This window comes from Ceratotherium simum, chromosome 4, assembly GCF_057802395.1.
Source record: "Ceratotherium simum simum isolate JZ-2026a chromosome 4, ASM5780239v1, whole genome shotgun sequence".
In the NCBI taxonomy this organism is placed as follows: Eukaryota; Metazoa; Chordata; class Mammalia; order Perissodactyla; family Rhinocerotidae; genus Ceratotherium; species Ceratotherium simum.
The window spans coordinates 44,720,371-44,741,698 of NC_141903.1; the positions used below are offsets into that span (position 1 = coordinate 44,720,371).

Consider the following 21,328-nt stretch of genomic DNA (forward strand, 5'->3'; position numbering starts at 1 on the left):
CCTAATACAAAATATTTGAGTGCGAAGTAATATCCATGGAGGGCTCTCTGAACAGTATTCTAAATTTTAAAATAAAATCAAGCAAGGTACCAAACAATGGTGCACTTGACTATTATTTCCTTGTCTCCAAGTAGAATTTCTCCTGCAGAATTGCCCTTCTGTGTCATACTCCTGGTTTATATTGAGGGGATTTATAAGAAACATCCACACGAACTATGCTATTCTACTTATCATAGAAGTCGTGCTAAGTATGTGATCCCTCAGAGCCCCTGTCTGTTCAGTGGGGAAGAGTTCTCTCAGGTCTCAGTATCATGATAAGTCAGGGTTCTCTTAACCATAAAACTCCTAGAAGAGGGGCCGTCCGAGTGGCGTAGGGGTTAAGTGCGCGCGCTCTGCTTCCCCAGCCCAGGGTTCTCAGGTCCAGATCCGGCGCGCGCCAACGCACCGCTTATCAGGCCATGCTGTGGCCGTGTCCCTTATAAGTAGAGGAAGACGGGCACAGATGTTAGCCCAGGGCCAGTAGTCTTCCTTAGCAAAAAGAGGAGGATTGGCAACAGATGTTAGCTCAGGGCTAATCTTCCTCACAAAAAAGAAAATTAAAGAAATTAAAAAAATAAATAAATAAAACAAAAACCTCTTAGAAGAAAATATAGGCAGTACGCTATTTAACATTGATCTTAGCAGCATCTTTTCAAATACCATGTCTGACCGGGCAAGGGAAACAAAAGAAAAAGTTAACAAATGGGACTACATCAGACTACAAAGCTTCTGCAAAGCAAAGGAAACCATGAATAAAATGAAAAGACAACCCACCAACTGGGAGAAAATATTTGCAAATCACTATCCGACAAGGGGTTGATCTCCAAAATAACATAAAGAACTCATACAACTCAACAACAAAAAAACAAACAACCCAATCAAAAAATGGGCAGAGGATATGAACAGGCATTTTTCCAAAGAAAATATACAAATGGCCAACAGACACATGAAATGATGTTCAACATCACTAATTATGAAGGGAAATGCAAATCAAAACAATAAGATATCACCTTACACTGGTCACAATGCCTATAATTACCAAGACAAAAAATAACAAATGTTGGAGAGGATGTGGAGAAAAGGGAACCCTCATGCATTGCTGGTGGGAATGCAAAATGGTGCAGCCACTACGGAAAACAGTATGGAGATTTCTCAAAAAATTAAAAATAGAAATACCATATGATCCAAATCACCAGTGGGCATTTATCCAAAGAACTTGAAATTAATGATCCAAAGAGATTTATGCACCCCCATGTTCATTGCAGCATTATTCACAACAGCCAAGAGGTGGAAGCAACCCAAATACCCATCAACTGATGATTGGATAGAGAAGATGTGGTATATATATATATATATATATATATATATATATATATATATATACACACACACACACACACAATGGAATACTATTCAGCTATTAACAAAAGACAAAATCGTCCCATTTGCAACAACATGGATGGACCCTGAGGGTAGGATGTTAAGTGAAATAAGCTAGACAGAGAAAGACAAATACTGCATGATTTCACTCATGTGTGGAAAATAACAAATACATGGATAAAAAGAATAGATTAGTGGTTACCAGAGGGGAAGGGGGTTGGAGGGTGGGTGAAAGGGGTAAAGGGACATAGATATACGGTGACAGACAATAATTAGACTACTTGGGGGGACCACGATGAAGTCTACTCGGAAATTGATAATAAATAATGTACACCCAAAATTACACAATGTTATAAGCCATTATGATCTCAATAAAGTTACTGGAAAAAAAATTCATAAATTAAAAAAATAATAATAATAAGTCAGGGTTCTCTTTAATGTCAGGAAAATAGGAGCCTAAAGTATTTTTAGTGTTTTTTTCTTATTTTTCTATACGTTTTCACTTTTCCCTTATTTCTTCACATTTTAATTTTATTGTATTGTATTTTACTTTTATTAATATGTATATTTCTTGAAGACATGTCTTTTTGAGGTACTAGTACTCTATAGATAAACAAATAGCTCTATAACAAAAATGAATGAAACTGAAAGGGATAATGAAAAGTTCAGATACCACTGACTGTGAAGAATGAGGGACACAGCTTTCAAAATTATAAATGGTGAGTAAAGATTTTAAAATCTCAAAAAATTAAGAAATCCATTTCATTCATTAGTTAGTTCCAAAACAGTGCCTGCTGAATTTTTTTAAAAAACAATATTTTGATTCAGTTAATTTAGAAACGTGTAACATATTTATTGTACTACAAATGTCTAACACCTTTGGAAGAAAGGGTAACATCAAATGTATGCCATGACTCAAAATGATTCATATGTGGTAAAGTCTTAACTAGAGTGTTGTTTAACAGGACAGTAAATGAAGAGAACATTAGAATTCTGAGGAACTGCAACTCCTCAATTTTTCAGTTTACTTAGGTTTTCCTACTATTCAATAATATCAAATAATGACTCATATGACTCAAGACACTGTTTTTTTAACTTTAATGAAGTTTATGTTTAGCTCAAATTCCTTATTAAAAGTTACACCTTTGTGTAGAATAAGTAACATGTTATAATCAAAGTAAAATGCAGTAGAGTTATACAACAGAATACATTTCTTTGTATGTTCAGCACTAATTCACTAGGTAGAAAAAAGATTGAAATAAATGTTTCTCAATATATAGCTTTTTGAAGACCAAGACAAAGAAAGTGGAAGTAGAAAATCGACTTGGAATTTTTTCAGGAAATTAGAATACTTATGATCCATTAAAAAGGAAGAGTATTCAAAGTTTTAAAACTAATATGAGCATTTATGGTATTATGGAGCTTACTTCAAATTGTATGGAGACGTCATCCAAACTTAACATTTTTTATAACTGTTGGAAATCACCTTCTTGGAAAGTACGTGTTGTCACGATTCAGGTGATAAGGCACCCGTTAACAATGAAAACGAACTAGCTAAGACTACAAATTATGAAAAAAACCATACTATGTTTCGCTTTCAACTCGGAATGCAATTTTATTTTGTACAATGAAGAAAACAGTATCTCAGAAAAGGAATTTCATAAAATCAATGCATGATGATTTCATCTGACAAGTGGAATGGGGTGTGAAGAGTAGGTGTGAGAAGCTTACTGCTTCTAGTTAAGTTAAAAACTAAATTGTGACTGAATCAGAAACAAGAAAAGATTTTTGAGACTGAATTTTAGATCAAAATCCCAGACTTACACTATTCTATAGATATTAATATATTTTGGGGGCATGGGGCCGGCCCAGTGGGGCAAGCGGTTAAGTGTGCGTGCTCCACTGCGGCGGCCCAGGGTTCACCGGTTCGGATCCCGGGCGCGCACCGATGCACCGCTCGGCAGGCCATGCTGTGGCAGCGTCCCATATAAAGTGGAGGAAGATGGGCATGGATGTTAGCTCAGGGCCAGTCTTCCTTAGCAAAAAAAAAAAAAAAAAGAGGAGGATTGGCAGATGTTAGCTCAGGGACGATCTTCCTCACACACACACACAAAAATATATATATATATTTTGGGGGCAGAAACTATGTTCATGATACACTAAAATTAGCATTACAGAAGAGGGAAGCCCATAAGAAACAGGAAGAAGATAAGAAGGGTGTGCAACAGCCCCTAGCAGAATGGCACAGATATTTTAGCCTTAAAGGGTATGTTATGAAGAACTTATATGTAGTTAAATTTTTTATGGTGTAGATCTCTGACATTACAAGCCCAGGGAAACACTTATAGGACATATCCTTTTGTGAAATAATGGAATTTTCTAGGGTGTTTACAGCCTTTAGGGGGCCAAGATGAGACATAAGACATTCTGGCATGAAATTAATTCTTTAAGGAATCTAATAAAAATCTGTTTAGTCATAAGAAATGTTTTTTTAAACCCATAGAGAAATATTTTTATCAACATAGAGCTATGTTTTATTCGAAACAACATTTAATTGAATGAAATAAAGATATATATTCTTTGGCTCCATTTAACTGCAAACATTACAAAAATAAATACAAACTATTCTGAAAATAACTCATACATGAAATGTAAAACTCCCTCACAGGGAAAAGAAGGATCATTGAAATTAAAAATTATTTTAATGCTTTAATGTAAGTGATCTTAACTAAAACAAAAATCAAAAAACAGAACTTCCAATTCTGCTGAGATGCAAGCTAAAAATAAACTGTATAAATAACTTTTTTTAACAGTGATGACTTTCTAGTTATTTACTAAAAACATGTCTATAACAACAAGGTGTAACTACTGTATTATATGATATATAATTCTAACAGCCAAGTTTGAAAAAAATTAATTCTCCTGTAAATTAAAGTCTTCAAAATACACATCTCTTTCTCACTGGAAAATAACTTCATTTTCTAGAGAATATTTTCATGAAATTTGCACCACATGGATTACCTGGTTCCAAATATCGAGACTCTCATGCCTACCCGGGCCAGGCAGTTAAAATAAACGTGCGAAGAGAGCCTGGTGTACAACAATAGGACATGAAGGGGGCTGAAGACTGCCTGCCTCTGCTCAAGGCATCAAAAAACAAAAACAAAAAACCTTAAAACACTCCACATGCCAAACAATGTTTAAGAGCCATATGTAGCCTCCCAGGCTGCCAGATTGCAGCTCAGATAACTAGAAAAACAGTAGCCAAGATAGATCTCAACCGAAAACGTGAACTCAGCCAACAGTAGATGCCAATAAATTCTAACACTCACAGAGTGACTAGAATTGAATAATTTTTCACGAACAAGCTTAAGTTAGTAATCTTTACTTATGCAATTTGAGGTATAAATGATACAACAGCAACCCATGAAGTCTGTTGATTATTACCATCTGTCATATGTCCTTGAAAACTAGATGTTTCTACCTCCAGGTGGGGAAAGGAGAATCTCATTCTGACTCTCTAACAATCTCAGGCACACAGAGCACCACTCTATCTGAGGTTCATCAGCAGCCAAAGGCCTCTTTTTTCAGATGTGGTCAAGCCATTCCTGGGCCCTAAGTGTGATCTGGGTGCACATCCTGTGATCTCTTGGAATATCAGTGTTGGCCTGTCATGAGCACATTAATTTACTACGAACCTGATGAAAAGTAGTGCATATCAAAATGTATTTGTAATTTAGTTTATTTATCATTAAAGACAGAAGGAAAAAACAAAAAGAGTGTGGAGATGACAGAGAAGGAAACAGAGCAAGAGGCCAACAGGCAAGACATATTTTCCCAGACCACCAGGATCTTATCGTGAGAAAGAACTGAAGCTATACATCATTTCCTGAAAAACCCGAGGAACATCGGGGGAAGTGCCAGCTGCCATGAGAGACAAGTTTCTGGGTGGCCATGTGAGATGATTGCAGAATGGGATACTACTGACTTTCTTTCCTACTGAAAATTCCAGAGAAACTCAGAAAAAAGGGGCTATTCTTCTTGCAACTAATCTAGAAATCTACACAGTAATTTGTAAATGTAGATAGAGTCTGACCTGTTTGGGATTCCTTAAATATGTATATTAAATAATCACTTGTTAAATAATATTTTTCACATAGTCTCCCTCAGGTCAGATATTTAATATTACGTTCCAAGACTGAGGCAAATATTTGTAATGCATCTTTTAAACAGTCTTCCATGTTTTATAATAAGTTTTACTGATATTGGACTCCTCATACTTCCAAAAATACTGAAACATATTGGTTTCTTGTCCCTTGCCAAAAAAACAAACTTGGATTCTTTAACTGAAAAGAATTTATGTTTAGTGTGACTCTTTTGATATAGATGAATCACTCATTAGTAATAATTATTAAAAAACGAATAAAATTGAATCACATATTATATAATATAGTACCTATTCAGTATTATGACAATAATAGCTAACATCTATTGACAATTTTCTATGTGCCAGACACTGTATTAAGGGCTTTACATGGAGCATGTCACCATTTCACTTTATCGTCTCCAAAATCTATGAGGTAGACACTGTTATAATCTCCACTTTCAGTTGAATTCAACAACATTCAGAGAAGTAACTTACAAAAGGCAATGAAACTCATAAGTGTTAAAGTAGTGACCCAAACAAAAGTTCAAGTTTATTCCTTCTCTCTCTCTCTCTCAGTATTGTGCTTAATTGTATACAGAGAAAGTAGACTTCAATTGAGCAGTAAAGAAGAATACTAGAAGATTCCTAGGTTTTATCAAAAATATAATTTACATTCAAGAAAAGCTACACAACCTATATATTTGAATATTTTTGTCCAATTCTCTTCCTACAAGATCTGCAAACCTGCTCATCATTTTTGAAAGATAACATTCCACCACAAATATTTCATCTATTCAAACTCAATAATTGTGAATATATTTCCATAACAGTGCTCTCAACTCTGCAAGAACTTTTAGTAGGAAGAAAAGCCAAACAAAATCCTGAAACCCATGAAACGCATAGATCAAGGAAATTCAAAATTTTAAGAGAATTCTGTCCCAGACGTTTCTTTTAAAAGAAAGATGAAAACAAAATTACTGATCAATTTCATAACTTATTCTATGACCAGATGTGAAATTTCACCTTTACTGTGGATGCCAACCCAGAGTGGGATACACTAATTTTTCCATATAATGTGAATAGTAGCTTAGATGGACATCATTTCAACTAACCTAAAATCCAAACTGGAAAGCCCTCGCTTGGCTGTGTTCCAATCGACCTACTCAAGTGTTTCATGAAACATATAACACACCCTAATATTAAAATGTTTAGATATAATTTAATTGTATATTTACCTTTACTGAATTTATTAACAGATGCTATTTAATATATTCCTTGGTAATAAAATTTTCCATCATTCCTTTAAATAAGACTTTTTGTATTAGGATTAAATCAATGCCTACTTGAAAATATTATTCAAATAGCTCCTTTAAAGACTGAAATTCCAAAACAAAGTAAATTCTATATAATTGCTTAGCAAAATATAGAGTCAACATTCTGAAACAGTTTTCCTTTATATTTTCTATATATATTTCCTGTTGCTAGCAAAAAAAATGCAGAGGTGATATTTTCATACAGATTCTAAAGCCAGTGATGGACAAGTGTCAGTCTGAAATTCAAATACTTTGGGAAAAGTTAATGAAAACACCGTGATCGTGAAGCTTCATCCTGTAAGACTTGCAGTCCCTTTTCTTTGTCTTCTTTTATACCAGTTAATGAAAAGATCTGAGATTCCACTTACTCTAACAGAGGATGCACATCTATGATCACTCCCTTCACTTTAACCCAAACAAATGCCTATGTTATAAATAAAATATTAAATCCATTCTTGAGCATGTAGGTCACCTGAGCATTTTTTACTCTCTTGGAACATGAATGGGTAGACTGCTGTGTGAGAACTGTACCTTCATAGCAGAATCAATGAAAACCTGAAGGGAGGGATATTTAAACAAAAGGTTTGTTAAAACTTTGTATGTGATGTTAAGGCAATAAGGTATCAAATAAAACATAATAATTTTCTATCTTTAAATGGAATGATTTTTATATAAATATGGACGATTTTTTTTTACTCATCCATACAGAGTATATGTCTGCAAAAATAATGTCTTCATGTAAACAAATCAACTGAACCTGTTTTCTATGTTGAGTATTTACTTTTTGCCTTCGTTATTTTTGTATTAAATGGAGAAAGACAAATCTTTTTCACTGAGTTTACTCTAAATTAGCTATTTATAAATCATATGTTCTTGCATAAATTTTTATTCTATAGGATAGTCATATGATAGTTTTACAAAAGAAAAATTACTATTTTTATTATCAAAAGGAATGAGGCATGTAATAATTTTAAATTTGCATAGTACATATTCCAAATAACTAGTTATCAATAATTTTACTTCCTGTAATAAATATAAGAAATATTTCCCCAAAGTGTAAATACCATATAGTATAAAAAAGAAAGCAAAATTAACTAAAGTGGGATTACACTTCTAAAAGAAAAATGAATGGGACTGTGCAATCTTGAGGTAGAATGATTTCACAATGAACATATTTTCATAAAATGTTTCTTCTATATTAAGAGACATGAAAAATTTGAAAAGATAAGTAAATGAGTTAAGTTATAATTTACAAATGTGTGCACTGGGTAGATGAAATATATTAAACTCCAACCACTTGAAAACCAAACAATACTGAAAACTGCAATACACTACTATTTAAATGTCAATTTCTACTAAGACTATCTTTCAGGAAATTATTTTAAATAAAACTGTATTTCATTTCAAAACAAATTTCTGAAGGAAAAAAATCCCAGAGTATGTCATAAAACTAATTATTGCAATAAAACAACTGTTCTTAACTCAGATTATTTAAATAATGGTTGCTATTCAGAAAATGGAATAAGGGCAGACATAAATTTTAGGGAACGAATCATAATATTAAGCAGTTACTTGACATCTTCAGAACTCCCTCTGTTTTTCTTGATAATTCATTCCTTTTAAAATTTTGTTAATAAATATATCATTAGATTTATCTGCAGATTTACCAAATCTGCATTATGGGTTAACTTTTCCTACACTTTAAAAAAATACATGTTAAATTTCCATGTGAAAATTTTCCAAGAAACTTCAGATTTTAACTATTTAAAAACAAAGAGATGTGACCTGACCAAAACAACAACAACAACCAACAACAAAGTACCAAATGCTAAAATCTACAACCCAAGAGAATAAAATTAGGCCTCTTGTTAGAGACAGGAAATGGATATGCATGTATATAAACAACAATAAATCAAATAAAAGGGAAATAGCATCTTCCAGAGATGTGACCATATAAATAGGCTGCTGCTTAAAGTTAAGGGTCAGGCTAATAAGAAAGCCTCAGACAGGCCTTAGATCTAATAAGAATTGCATCTCCCATAATCACCCTTGTGTCCATTACCGGCTGCTGCTATCATTTTCAAGTAAATACAAAGATACAGAGAGAATAAACAGAATCACTGCCTCAGACTGTCAAGTGGCATGCACCTGTAATATGTGAAGATTTTCATCACAGCTCATCTTACCTCATAAGACCAGACACATTGAGTCCCACCAAAACGTCGAACACACCTTCCTACTTCCACGTCCTCGTGAGTCGTGTACATTTCTCTGAGGCATTCACCTATATGTGGCACCATCCTTCTGAGAACCTCTCGACTGAAGATCATGCCAGGTCCTCCCATACAGAAGTTCTCCCCAGGCTCCAGCCCCAGCTTTCCAAGTTCTTCAATATTCCCCAGGCCAGTCTGGCCCAGGTAGAGAGGCTTGCTGCTATTCAGTGATCTAAGAAACTCTTCTAACTTATCACCTACAAAGAGAAAGACAACAATCACCCCTTTTCCTAATTCATGATCATTTGTAACGTACAAAGCAAGTAATAGAAAGTAGGGACAGAACTTCCAACATTGTACATAAATTCCCCGTTAAGTCTTATACAATTGAAAATGAGAAAAACCTCTCTGAATATTCTATTATTTTTAAAAAATACTAATTTATAGTTATTCATTAAATTAAAAATACTAATTTATAGTTATTAAATTAAATAATGTGATAGTAAAACTTTATCAAATTTCTAGTCAAGGTCACTGAAAAACTTTAAGTTTAATGATCATCAATTTTTTTGTAAAAGGTGAAATGAGAATAAAGACAGGTTTCTTAGCATGTTTGAAGTAATGATAAAATTCTCAGATATATAATATTAAATATTGATATTTAGCATTGATTTGGCAGACTGATGTCCAATAATTATTTTTTCCTGATAATTGCTTTAGTTTAGTGTTTTGTCCTTAACTAAAGTTCAGTCACATACAACTCAAAAGTTTTATAACAGAGAGAAAGAGAGAGAGAATCAAACTCGTCTTGAAATTTAACTTTGGAACTCTGGAAAACACCCTTTTGGAAAAAAATAAAATTTGTTAAAAATTAAATAATATAATTAGTTTACTTATAGATTGTAAGTTTATCAGGAAAAACAATTTAAAAATAAAATTCTGTAGCAAAAACAGTTCAAAAGCATTTGGTATTCTACAAAGTGAGACACTGGAATAAGTCACCTTCTTTATATTTCTAGTCAGCATCTTTACTATCATTTTTGATGAGCATGGCATCTACAGTCATTATCTTGATCTCAAGCCACACCCCCTTGGATCTCAATGAGTTTTAGCTGACTATTGGGTTTCTAATACAAACTGCATTTCATTCTTAATAGTAATGGAAAGAATATGGCATTTCAATGTTCTGAACGACAATCTTTCAAAGCATTAAGAGAAGTGACAAAAGTAGATGCTATTAATGCATTTTGGAAAATTCTCTGCAAAGTGTGTCAAACTGCTGCCAAGAAATCTTTGTGATTTTAATGAGACACAGAAGACAAGAGGACTATAAGATAGCAGACCTATCACTTACAGATATCTATCTTATATCTATCTATAAGATAGTGCATTCATCAGAAAGGCAATCATTTCTTTATTTTTGTACTGAATTTTTGAATTATTTATTTTTGTATCTAATTATCAATATTTCCTATGCCAACCAGCTCTAAGGTGATTTCACTCCTCCTAACCCAAAACCAAGAAATTTTTAGTTATTAATTTTACACTCCTTGCGCCAAAACAGGATAGGTATTTTTGGTTTTATTTTTTTATGTTTGTTTTTCCATGAGTCACATGAAAGATACCGCCTGGATCAGAAGGCAATGAGGCTACAAGTAGAGAGGCATAAACTAAGGAAGGGCTGCCCCCCTTTGACCAAGAAACTAGGAAATGTGAGAAGCACAGGGAGACCTCGTTCAATACAACCCTGCTACTTCCCTTGTGTCCCTCTCCACCTCCGAAATGGGCTGGACTGGAAAGATTTACTCCTGCTCTAGGGAACTTCTTTCTCCTGAGTTTAGAAATCTCTGGCCAGAGCCACGCACACTCAGGGTGAAGGACCGCGCCTCTTTTAAAACTGACAAGCAAGTTTTCTGTTGCTGTGGCTGCGCGTGGTTTTGGGAAAGACTTGCAGCCTCTGCTTATTACCGCAGCCACCAAGATGGAGTGGAAAGTATCCCTACTAGTGTGTGCTAGCATAGCTTGGAGCTCCTAGGGTATGGATAATTCCTGGACGCTGTCCCCTTCTTCCCCACCACCTATTCCTGTCAATATACCTATGCCCTCGGGGTTTTACTGAGGTGGGGGGTGGTGGGGGACGGCTTGGTGCTGCACCACAGTAGCTGGAAGGAGCTGCGCGCTGGAGCGATGGGAGTGCTCAAAGACTCCCAGTGTGTGGCGGGTCGTGCGAAAGGGAAGGAAACGCACAGAGGAGGGTCCGGAACAGCAAAGATGATTCCTCAACCTCACCAGCTCCAAAACTGCCCTAGATCCAGTTAAAACAAAAAGGTAGGAAAATAAAGCAGGAATACCGATCTCCAGACTAGCTCTCGCCTGCATCCTGTGTCTTCCCTTCCTTCACCGAGGACACGCCCCTCTGGACTGATTTGGGAAACTACCACCACCCGGGGGCATTCAGAGCTGGGCAGGGTGGGAACCGCCTTTGGTTTAACCGTCAGGTCCCCTTCCTCACCTCTCCCACCTGGTAAAGAGTAGGGGCAAGCTCTGGGCAGAAAGGAGAACAGCAAGAGGAAGGCGAATAAAGCCAGGCAGGTGTGAGGAGGGTCCAGACCGCAGGAGAGGAGGAGGAGCGGACTAGGAATGGTGGGCGTGTGCGAGGGGTGGGGACCGCGGGCTGGGGGCTGCCGGAGCCCGGAGCACGTGCTGGCAGAGTAGCAGAAAGGGGCTGGGCAGAGATTGGGGCTGGTTGCAGAGAAAGGAGTTGGGGAGACGGGCAGGCGGGACAGCCGGCGCGGGTGGTCACCTTTGATGTAGACATCGTCGTCGGCGCGCATGAACCACTCGTACTTGTCCAGGTAGTGGTCGTGCATGTACTTGATCATCATGAAGGACTTTTTCTGGGGAGGGTAGGAGTCGTCCACTCCCGGCAGCGCGATGACAGGCAGGGGTGGCGGAGGCTGGCCGAGCCCGGCGTTGACGGACTGCTGGCTGGAAAAGAACTCCACGCGGCCAGGAATGAAGCGCGCCCAGGTCCGGTGCGCCGCCAGCGCGCGGCTGCCCAGGTACTTCTGCGCGGTCATCACCCCCACGTACAGGAAATCCCGGGGTCGAGAGCTCGGGGCAGCGGCGCCCCCGTCCCCGCTGCCGTTGTGGCTACTCCCCGGCCGGCCGCCTCTCCGCTGCCCAGCCGCGCCCCCGTCCTCCTCCTCGGTCTCCCCCTCGGCCACGGGGGCGCCGGGGAGCCCCGTCGCGCCTTCGGGCTCGCGTCCTCGCCGCCGCTGCTGCAGCGGAGGTGGCTGCTGCCAGGGGCTGCTCCGAAAACTGGTCTCCCCAGGCGCTGCCTCAGGCGGCTGCGGCCCCTGGAGCTCCCGGCGCGCAGGGGGCGGCGACTGCTCCGGCCGGGGCTGAGGCTGGGGGAGCGGCTGCTGTGCGCCGGCGCCGGGGCCAGCGGCCGAGCGGCCGTAGTAGGAGCAGAGGCTGGAGCCGCGTCTCTTCCTCTCGCTCAGCTCCGCCACTCTGGGGGCGATGAGCCAGGACGCGGCAGTGAAGCCCAGCACCAGCCCCAATGCCACGCTCACCCACGGGCGGCGGGAGCGCACGGCCATCGCGGCTGTGCCCGGCGCGGACGCTAGCTGAGCGGCTGCGGCGCTGCGCGCGGGGCTCCCGGCTCACACCGCCCCTCCTCCGCCTCAGCGCCCCCAGCCCGGCCGCTGCCTGCCGCCGAGGCGCCGACGCCGGCTCGGAGTCGGAGCTTTCGGGGCGCCGAGCCCGCTGCGGCTGGCAGCTGCCGGCCGCGCTCCCCGCTCCGCTCTGGGTCTGGGCTGTGAGTGAGGGCCGGGAGTGAAACTTCTCCCGGCGGCGGCGGCGGTGGCGGCAGCGGCAGCGAGAGAAGCTGCAGGAGGAGGAGGAGGTGGAGCGGCGGCGGAGGCAACGCGTCCGCTCCTAGGCTGCCACCCTGTCACTGGCGCGCCTGGTCCCTCCCTCCTCCCTCCTTCCCGAGCCCCCGCCCTCGCTCCCCGCCTCCCGCTCCCCCCGCGCCCGGCTCGGACCGGGCCGGAGGAGGAGCCACGAGCACCGGTGCTGCCAGCCCGGGGAAGCGCGGGCCGCGGTATTTCCCTGTCACCCGCCCTTGGACGCCCCCCGTCCGCGCCTCGGTCCAGAGCCGGCCTCCTCTCCGGAAGGAAACGATCCCTGTCGGGCCGCCTCCGCCTTCCAGCGCCGACGCCCCCTCGTCCCTCCTCCCCCGGCCCTTGCTCTCCATCCCATTTCCCGTCGCGTCCCGCCCCTCTGCCGGCCTCGCAACACCCGCGTCCGGGGGCTCCACTGCCCTCCTCCCGGCGCGTCGGCTCCGCTGACCTCATCGGCGGAGCTCGGGTCCCCGAGCCCCCGGCAAGTGTCCGCAGCTCCCTCCCCGCTCGCCTCCCCCGGCCCGCCGCCAGTTACGTCCTGGCGTGACCCTTCCCCATTCTGCCCCGCCCGGGACCGCCCGGCTCCACTCTGGGCGCTTGGGTCCTGTTAGCGTTTCTCTCACGGCTGCTACTCCCCGCCTTCTCTCTCCACTCCTTGTCCCGCTCGCAGCTCAGGAAACCATCTGTCCCGTCCTAGCACCTCTCCTCCCAGCCTTTCAACTCCCCAATCCCTACCTGCATCCTTCACCACCATCCTTCACCAACGGTACACAGAAGCACCGTTGTCACTCGGCGTCTCTCCCAAGAAAATCTCAGAGAGATTGGAAATACCTACCCCGAAAGGCCGGGGCAGATCATGGTGAGTGGGGGCTCAACCCCCAAAGAACATAGATTCCATGTTCCCCACCTGTTGAGTTAGGAAATGTGGCCCTGCCTAGTGGTCGCCTCCTCGGCTCTTCTAGTGATTTCTTGTCTAGAAGTGAGAACCATGAACTATTTTCAGTCTTAGTAGAACTGGCAAATGATGGAGATACGTGAACAAATTATAGGGCCAAATACCCGGAAGATTCAAACTAGGGAAATTCTTACTCCCCCAAATAAATGAACTTGATCAGAAAATAAAATAGAAAATATAATTTGTATTGTCTATAAACCATTTTGTTTTCTAAGGCAATGACCAGGAAATGTTTCACCTCTCCAATTAGGGAGGAAAAATCTCCAGCAACAGAATCTCAAAAAAAGTTAAATTGTATGGGCCAAAATCACTGAAAGTTACATTAGAAGAAATTAGCTGGAGATATGTGACACTTTAAAGAAGGAGACATTTGAAAACTTTCTCTCTAGAAGTTGTGAATCTAACTATAGTCTGAAGTGCATTTGGCATCCCAAACCCTTTCCTCTTCTTCAAATTTCAGTCTTCTGTTTTGTACATCAAATGCAAAGGGATGGTGTTCAATGGTATTAGACATAGGGCTCCATCCAGCAAGGTGCTGGCAGTGACCCTGGAATAGCAGGCCTGCCCAGAGCCCTTAGAGGAGTGGTTCTTTCCACACCAGTCACTGGCTGTGCGTGAGCACATCTGACTAAATGTTTCATCTGCTGGACAATGAAGCTCCTTTTCCATGTCTAGGTCTTGCCCAGAAACGCTTGGGGATACAGATTATTGGACTCTTTCTCAAAGTTTAATTTTAGTTAAAATACAAAACTAATCAAACAAACAGGCCTCTCCTGATTTAAAAATATATCTTCTCAAGGACATTTTAAACTTTTGAGAATAGTGCTGTTCAATAGAACTCTCCCTATAATGGAAATTTTCTTTGCGCTGTCCAATGAGGCAGCCACCAGCAGCATATGATTACTGAGCACTTGAAATGTGGCTAGTGGGATTGAGGAAATGCATTTTCAATTTTATTTAATTTTAATTAGTTTTGATTTAAATAGCCTCATGTGGCTAGGGGCTGCTGTGTTGGACAGCACGTTTTCAGAGGAAATCTGTATCCTATGGTCCCATTACCTATGGTCAATTGTGAAGAACAAATGGTCCACCTACACATACAGCATACTCTTTCCAGCAATATCCAGCCGGGGTTCATTCCAATGAGTGCCATTCACGTAGTTGATTGACAAAATCATTAATTCTCATTGAACACAAATAACCCACTCACCAACTGTTATAATATTTTGGGAGAAAGTAAATTAATTTGTTCATTTATTTAACAAATATGTATTAGAGATTAACCATTAGACAGGGTGGAAGGCTCTGGACATGGAAATGTTAACAAGATATTCACTGCCACCTATCATGAAGTTTATCGTACAGTGGAGAAGACAGACATTAAACACCACACTACAAAATGAATTACAGTGGTGACAAATGACATGAAGGGAAAATGTAGAGTACACTGAGAGAGTATTTACAAGAGCATCTAATTTAGTCTGGGAGTCAGGGAAGGCACTTGGAGACATTGAAATAAAATGAAAAGTTGAAATGATGTTCCATACTGGGTAAGTGACCTTGGGAAAGTTATTTAAATTATCAGAGCTTTAGATTTCTCTTCTGTAAATGCATTTCTGTGAGCATTTATTAAGATATTATATGTAAGTGCTTAGCACAGTGTCTAGTTCATTGTAGGCACTCAGGAAGTGTTAGCTCTTCTCATTTTCCAGTCCTTTTCTTCATGATAAAATCTCTTAGATATCATCTTACTTATTTTTTATGATATTTCATCTTTTCATTTGCTTGACAAATATTTGTTTAGTATCTACCATAAGCCAGGCACTATTCTAGAGAAACAGCAGTAAAACAAACACACAAAGCCCTTGACTTCATGGAGGTTATATTCTACTAAGGAGAGATTACATACATATATATATGTAATTACATTTAATATGCTGAGTGATAAGTGTTCTGAAAAAATAGAGAAAGATAGTGGGTGTGTACATGTGTTGGATGAGACCCTTTTAAATTGATTGATCAGAGAAGTTTTTTCTGATAATTTTAGTAGAGAACAGAAGAAAGTGAGAGACTAGCCATGAGGATGTCTGTGGGAAGACTTTCCAGGAAGAGAGAATAGCCAACACAAAGGCTTGAGATAGACTTGGTATATCGAGGAACAGCAAAGAGACCAGTGTGGGTTGGAAATGGGAGGGAGCTGGTAACTTGTTGATTATTTAGGCCAGTGCTGTCCAATAGAATTACAATGTGAGCCATAAATGCAAGACATGTCATTTAAATTTTTCCTTGTAGCCACATTTAAAAAAAAAAGGTGAAATTCATTTTAATACATTTTATTCAACTCAATATATCTAAAATATTATCATTCCAACAGGTAATCAATGTAAAATTATTACTGAGAAAATTTACATTCCTTTTATCGGTATTAAGTTTTCCAAATCCATTGTGTATTTTATACTTAATGGCACATCTCAGTTCAGACCAGCAACATTTCAAATGTTCAATAGACGCATGTAACTAGTGTCTACCATATTGGACAGTGCATATTTTGAACCCTCAAGACATTTCTAAAGACTTTGGCTTTAATTCTGAGCAACAACGAAGGTGTTGAATAGAGTGGTGGTATGGTTTTTAATTATGTTTTACAAGGACCACTCTAGCTCCTACTGGAAGAAAAAACTAGAGGAGGACAACGATAGAATCAGGGAAAGCATTTAAGACATTATTGAAGTCACCCCATCACTTTGGAACAGAATAAAATGACAAACATCTTTTTCTTCTTCTTCCCACACAGTGTCTGCACCTCCACCTCATTTGCAATAAGTAGAAGCATTGGGAAAGTTTTTTATGAGTTTAATTTCATATTTCTTGAGACTCCTCTAGCTATTTATTTGGTATTTCCCAAAGTCAGTGGAGTAATTTTCTTGTACTCACTTTAATTTTGAAGATACACGAGTTTTAGGCTAGATAATTTTCTGGGGAATCTCTACTAAGGACTAAGTTTTTTATTAAAACAAAGAATAAAATAATATGTTCTAGGAAGAATTTAAGAAAAAATGTTATTTGGCTAAGAGGTGTGTTGAGATAAATTTGTATGAAAACTCTTTATCATTGAAGAAAAGTAAACATAATAAATGCATATGAAAATATAGCCAGATCTGTATACTATATTGGAAGAGAGAATACAGAAATGGAGGTAATTCTAATATTGCTGGCTAAAAATGTCTGATAGGTTTGCTGTTCTTATCTAAACAAGAATGTTTCAATAGGTTACTTGTGAACCACCTAATAAGATCTCTATGAAGCCCCTCAGTAGTAGATTTTGAGAAAAACAGTAACAACAAAAACTTCTGAAAAGAAGTGCAAAACTGGTTCCCTGTCCTCTCTAAGTGGTTTAACAATTTCCAGCATGTCCATATTTGACTGTCGTAACACATGAATCATCTCTGAGCCAAAGGTACTAGAACATAAGGAATCATCTGGATTCACATTGAAGCAGAGCTCTCATAGGGGTTGTGTCCCTGACTTTGGAATGACATTAATGTCAACCCGCCGGAAAACAAGTCTGACCCAATTAGAGAGCCATTCAGCAGACTGCTCTGAAGGTACTACATTGAGTGTTTGAATTGATTGGAAAGAATTAGCAATCACTTAAAAATCACAGAAAAAGGTACAAGTGAGTTTAAAAGGGGGGGATATCATAGTTTGATCAGTTATGAAAGTGAAAGGTAACTATTTAAATATTGTGGTTCAGCACATGCTGCTGTTACAAGGTGTAAGCAAGTTTAGGCTAGTCCTGACACTTTGATTTAGTATTTTACAGTGATATTTAGAATGTTATCATTTTTTCTTGACAGATCAAGGCTGAGTTGATTTCATTTGCATGAAGCAACTGTGGCATCTAGTGGTTAATAACCATAATGTAATTCAGTTTGTTCCTAAGGGATAGATTGTGTTATAAAATATTTTTGACATTGCCAAGGAAGATTGTAATCATAGAGACATAAGAAGATAACCATTTAATTATATCTTTATTTCCTCAGAAATCAGCACATGAGGGGATGGTAGAAGTTCATATACTGAAATATGAAAAGGTAGTTATTTAGAGCACATTGTAAGATTATGTAAGTTCTAGAGCCTAATACTGATCTACATTTAGTTAATCAACATGAAAATGTTGTAGTTAAATTTTTTTTGCACTGACTGGATATTTGATGCTACTAAGGAATTATTAATTCCTTTTTCAGGTATGATAATGGTATTGTGGCTATGTTTCAAAAAACTAGTGATTGTTCGGAAATATATACTGTAATGTTCATAGATGAATCAATATGATGTCTGGAATTCAAATAATATGGTATTGAGGATGGTGCTAAGTGGATGGTGATGTGTGTGGGGCCTGACTGACCAGCTATTGATGACTGTTGAGGCTGGGTGATTACCTTTGGGTAGATTTGAAACTCTCTATAATAAAAAGTTTAAAGAAAATATTGTATTTGTTTAAGATCAACACACACTCAATTTTTATTTCCTATAGATTTATTTGACTATGAGCTGATCTACTTGTCTAAACCATCAATGCACTTTGAGAAGAGAATGCAAGTCCTGCTGTCACTTACGAAAGGGTCACGAGGTGACCATATCAGAATTAAAGCTTCCATTTCTTCCATCTCCCCAGGCTCCAATGATAGTCTCTTAGACATAAGTGAAACACCCAATCAAGCTTTTACAAATAAAGAAACACTATTTATGATGTGAGGATTTTTTTTCTTTTTAAGTAGTAATAGTTTATGATTAGACAGTGAGCTGCAAAATCTTCAGAGAGCTCCTAATCACCAATCTGAATTTATTCTAAAAAGGTTTGTTATTTTAATTTTCTCCTTGCATTTCTTTCCTAAAATAGTAATAAGCTCCAATTCAGTATTTTCTATCTTAAAAAAGTTAAAATGCACGTGCCACCTTCCTTCCTGTTGCTTTAATTTTCAACCCCTGTTAATTACTTGATCTTTTTTGCTGCCACTGCTATTGAAAAGAAATGAAATGTGATCTACATATGTAATTTAAATTTTTCTAGTAGTCACATTTTAAAAAGTAAAAACAAGTGAAATTAATCTTAACAATGTACTTTATTTTACCCAATATATCCAGTTCTGACTATTAAGTCTTAAAGCTCTTTTTTTTTTTTGCTGAGGAAGATTCTCCCTGAGCTAACATCTGTGCCAGTCTTCCTCTATTTTGTATGTGGGTCGCCACCACATCATGGCCACCGACTAGTGGTGTACGTCCACGTCCAGGAACCGAACCCAGGCTGCCAAAACAGAGCATGCCGAACTTAAGCACTAGGCCAAGGGACCAGCCCCTTATAGCTCACTTTTTGAATAACAAAGAAACAATTGGATTTTAGAACATTTATATGATTTATTGTGCTGCTTTCTTATGTATCAATATACAGATATTTTGCATACTGATACATACATATCTGATATGTATGTATGCATGCACGTACATATAGATGCATATATTCTTTATAACCATCCTATCATTATTGAATAAGCATAAGAGGAGAGATTAGGGGGTCTTTCCTTTTATGTTGTGCCTATTTTTATTAAATGTCAGGATTTTTACTAGGATGCGAGAGAGGTTAGATATCACATCTCTCAACCCATTGTCATTGCATCTTGAGTGAGGCGGGCACAGTTTATAATTCATTTTAAGGCCACTGCGTCCAGCAGTGGACTTTTATTGAAGTCCATAGTGAGCCGATAATGACACAAGTCTTTCAACAGTCTTGAAAGTCAGGTTTTATGGATTTCAGTTAAACTGTTAGCATTAGGAGAGCAGAGCTTTTTTTCCCCCACTCTTCACGATTTTTTTTTGTTTTACAAAATATACTTATGTTTGTAAAATATTTTATTTATTCATGTTAATATATAACAGGTTTGTTAATTCTATGAGTTAATAAATTAATATTTAATTTTCTTCTAATTTTTAATTTCTTGTATAATAAATATTTGGGATTCCCACTAATTTCTAAGACTATAAAGAACCCCCATTAACAAAATATTTGAGAATGCTGATCTAAGAAAATTTCTTCATTTATCTTTTTCTTCTCCTGGAAAGAGACAGTTTTTTTAGGAGGAATAATCAAGAGTTAGACTGCCTTGCTCCTGATGGAACAGTGACTCTAATAGTTTCAGATGACATGAGAGTGACTGTCCTTGAATTTGGATTTTTGGAGCTTTGACATGTTTATAAGTATATTATTGCCTCCGTGCTTTGAGAGTCACCCCTACTGCATTATAGGAATCCAGTAGCTTCACTTTTGCATGTGCTGCTATTGGAAGAGAATGGCAGGAATGAATCATCTGAGACAAAGAGAATTTAAATCATTCAGACATTTCTGATTCTATTTGTATCTAGTAACAAATTAGTATCTTTAACAAATTTCAGAGTAAACTTGTCATTTCTACAAAAACAAACTGCAGGGCAATACATTATTCTAAGGCTCCAGCCATTTTGTATTATTGTGCCAAAGAAAGAATGTCTCAATACATTAATTCTAGAGTTGGAGAGCCATACAGTTTAGTGAGGAAAGAAGATAACATTGCCATACCAATAAAGTAGAAAGTGCAATTATTTGCCTTCTGAAGCCATTTGGAGGTCTAGGAATAGACAGAATGCAAAATCCAAATAACATTGTGTGAACTAATTAAAAAAAGTAAATTATCTCTCATAAATGAAATAAGTGGTCATTGTTTTGAAATTGCTGTGAGAATATTGTTCAAGATGCAAAATGTGAGTGTGTGTGTGTATGTGGGATGTGTGACGATACTTTCTCTCATTGGACCCTTGTGGCCTTAGCTCTGAATCTTCGTTGGGCAGAAAGAGGTCTAGAAGAGCCTCAAGAGAAGAATAAGAGCAAATGTTAGCCTCATAGCTAAGTGATTTCTCAGCAGTGCTTTCTGCTTTCATCTTCCAACTGGGCACAAAGAGATTCAGAAAGAGGCATGGCTGAGGCACACCCAAGGAATAAGTGAGGGGTGGAGCACTACATTCTTAAGACTTCTGCTAGAGTTCTGCTTACCACACCCTCCCTTCTACACCACATTTTTTTTTTCCCAGACTGCACTTCCTATGTCTACCTTTACAGAAAGCAGACAGGAATAACAACAGAGCCATCTGAATCAGATTAAAATTAAATTTAGGTTTTAGTATTAGCAGCACAGAATTGGGACTCCAGGACATAATATAGCCATCAGAGTCAGACCAAACCTTCTTATAGGCATGTAGAACCCAACTGGCCATGACATTTCACAAGTAATTAAAACTTTGGCACCTAGGTCAGTGTTTCTCAAAGTGGGATCCTCAGGACT

The 21,328-nt window shown here is 38.9% G+C and overlaps 1 protein-coding gene across 1 annotated transcript in view; it reads right to left on the reverse strand.

The window, feature by feature from the left end:
* CHSY3 (chondroitin sulfate synthase 3) overlaps window positions 1-13,063 on the reverse strand; it is a 238,462-nt gene extending 225,399 nt beyond the window's left edge. The window contains exons 1-2 of the mRNA XM_004420242.3: window positions 11,896-13,063; window positions 9,066-9,349 (exon numbers count right to left, since the gene is read on the reverse strand). Of these exons, the coding sequence (XP_004420299.1) occupies window positions 9,066-9,349; window positions 11,896-12,697 (1,086 nt within the window). The 5' untranslated portion in view covers window positions 12,698-13,063. The remainder of the gene's footprint in view (window positions 1-9,065; window positions 9,350-11,895) is intronic.
* Window positions 13,064-21,328: the final 8,265 nt, after the last annotated feature.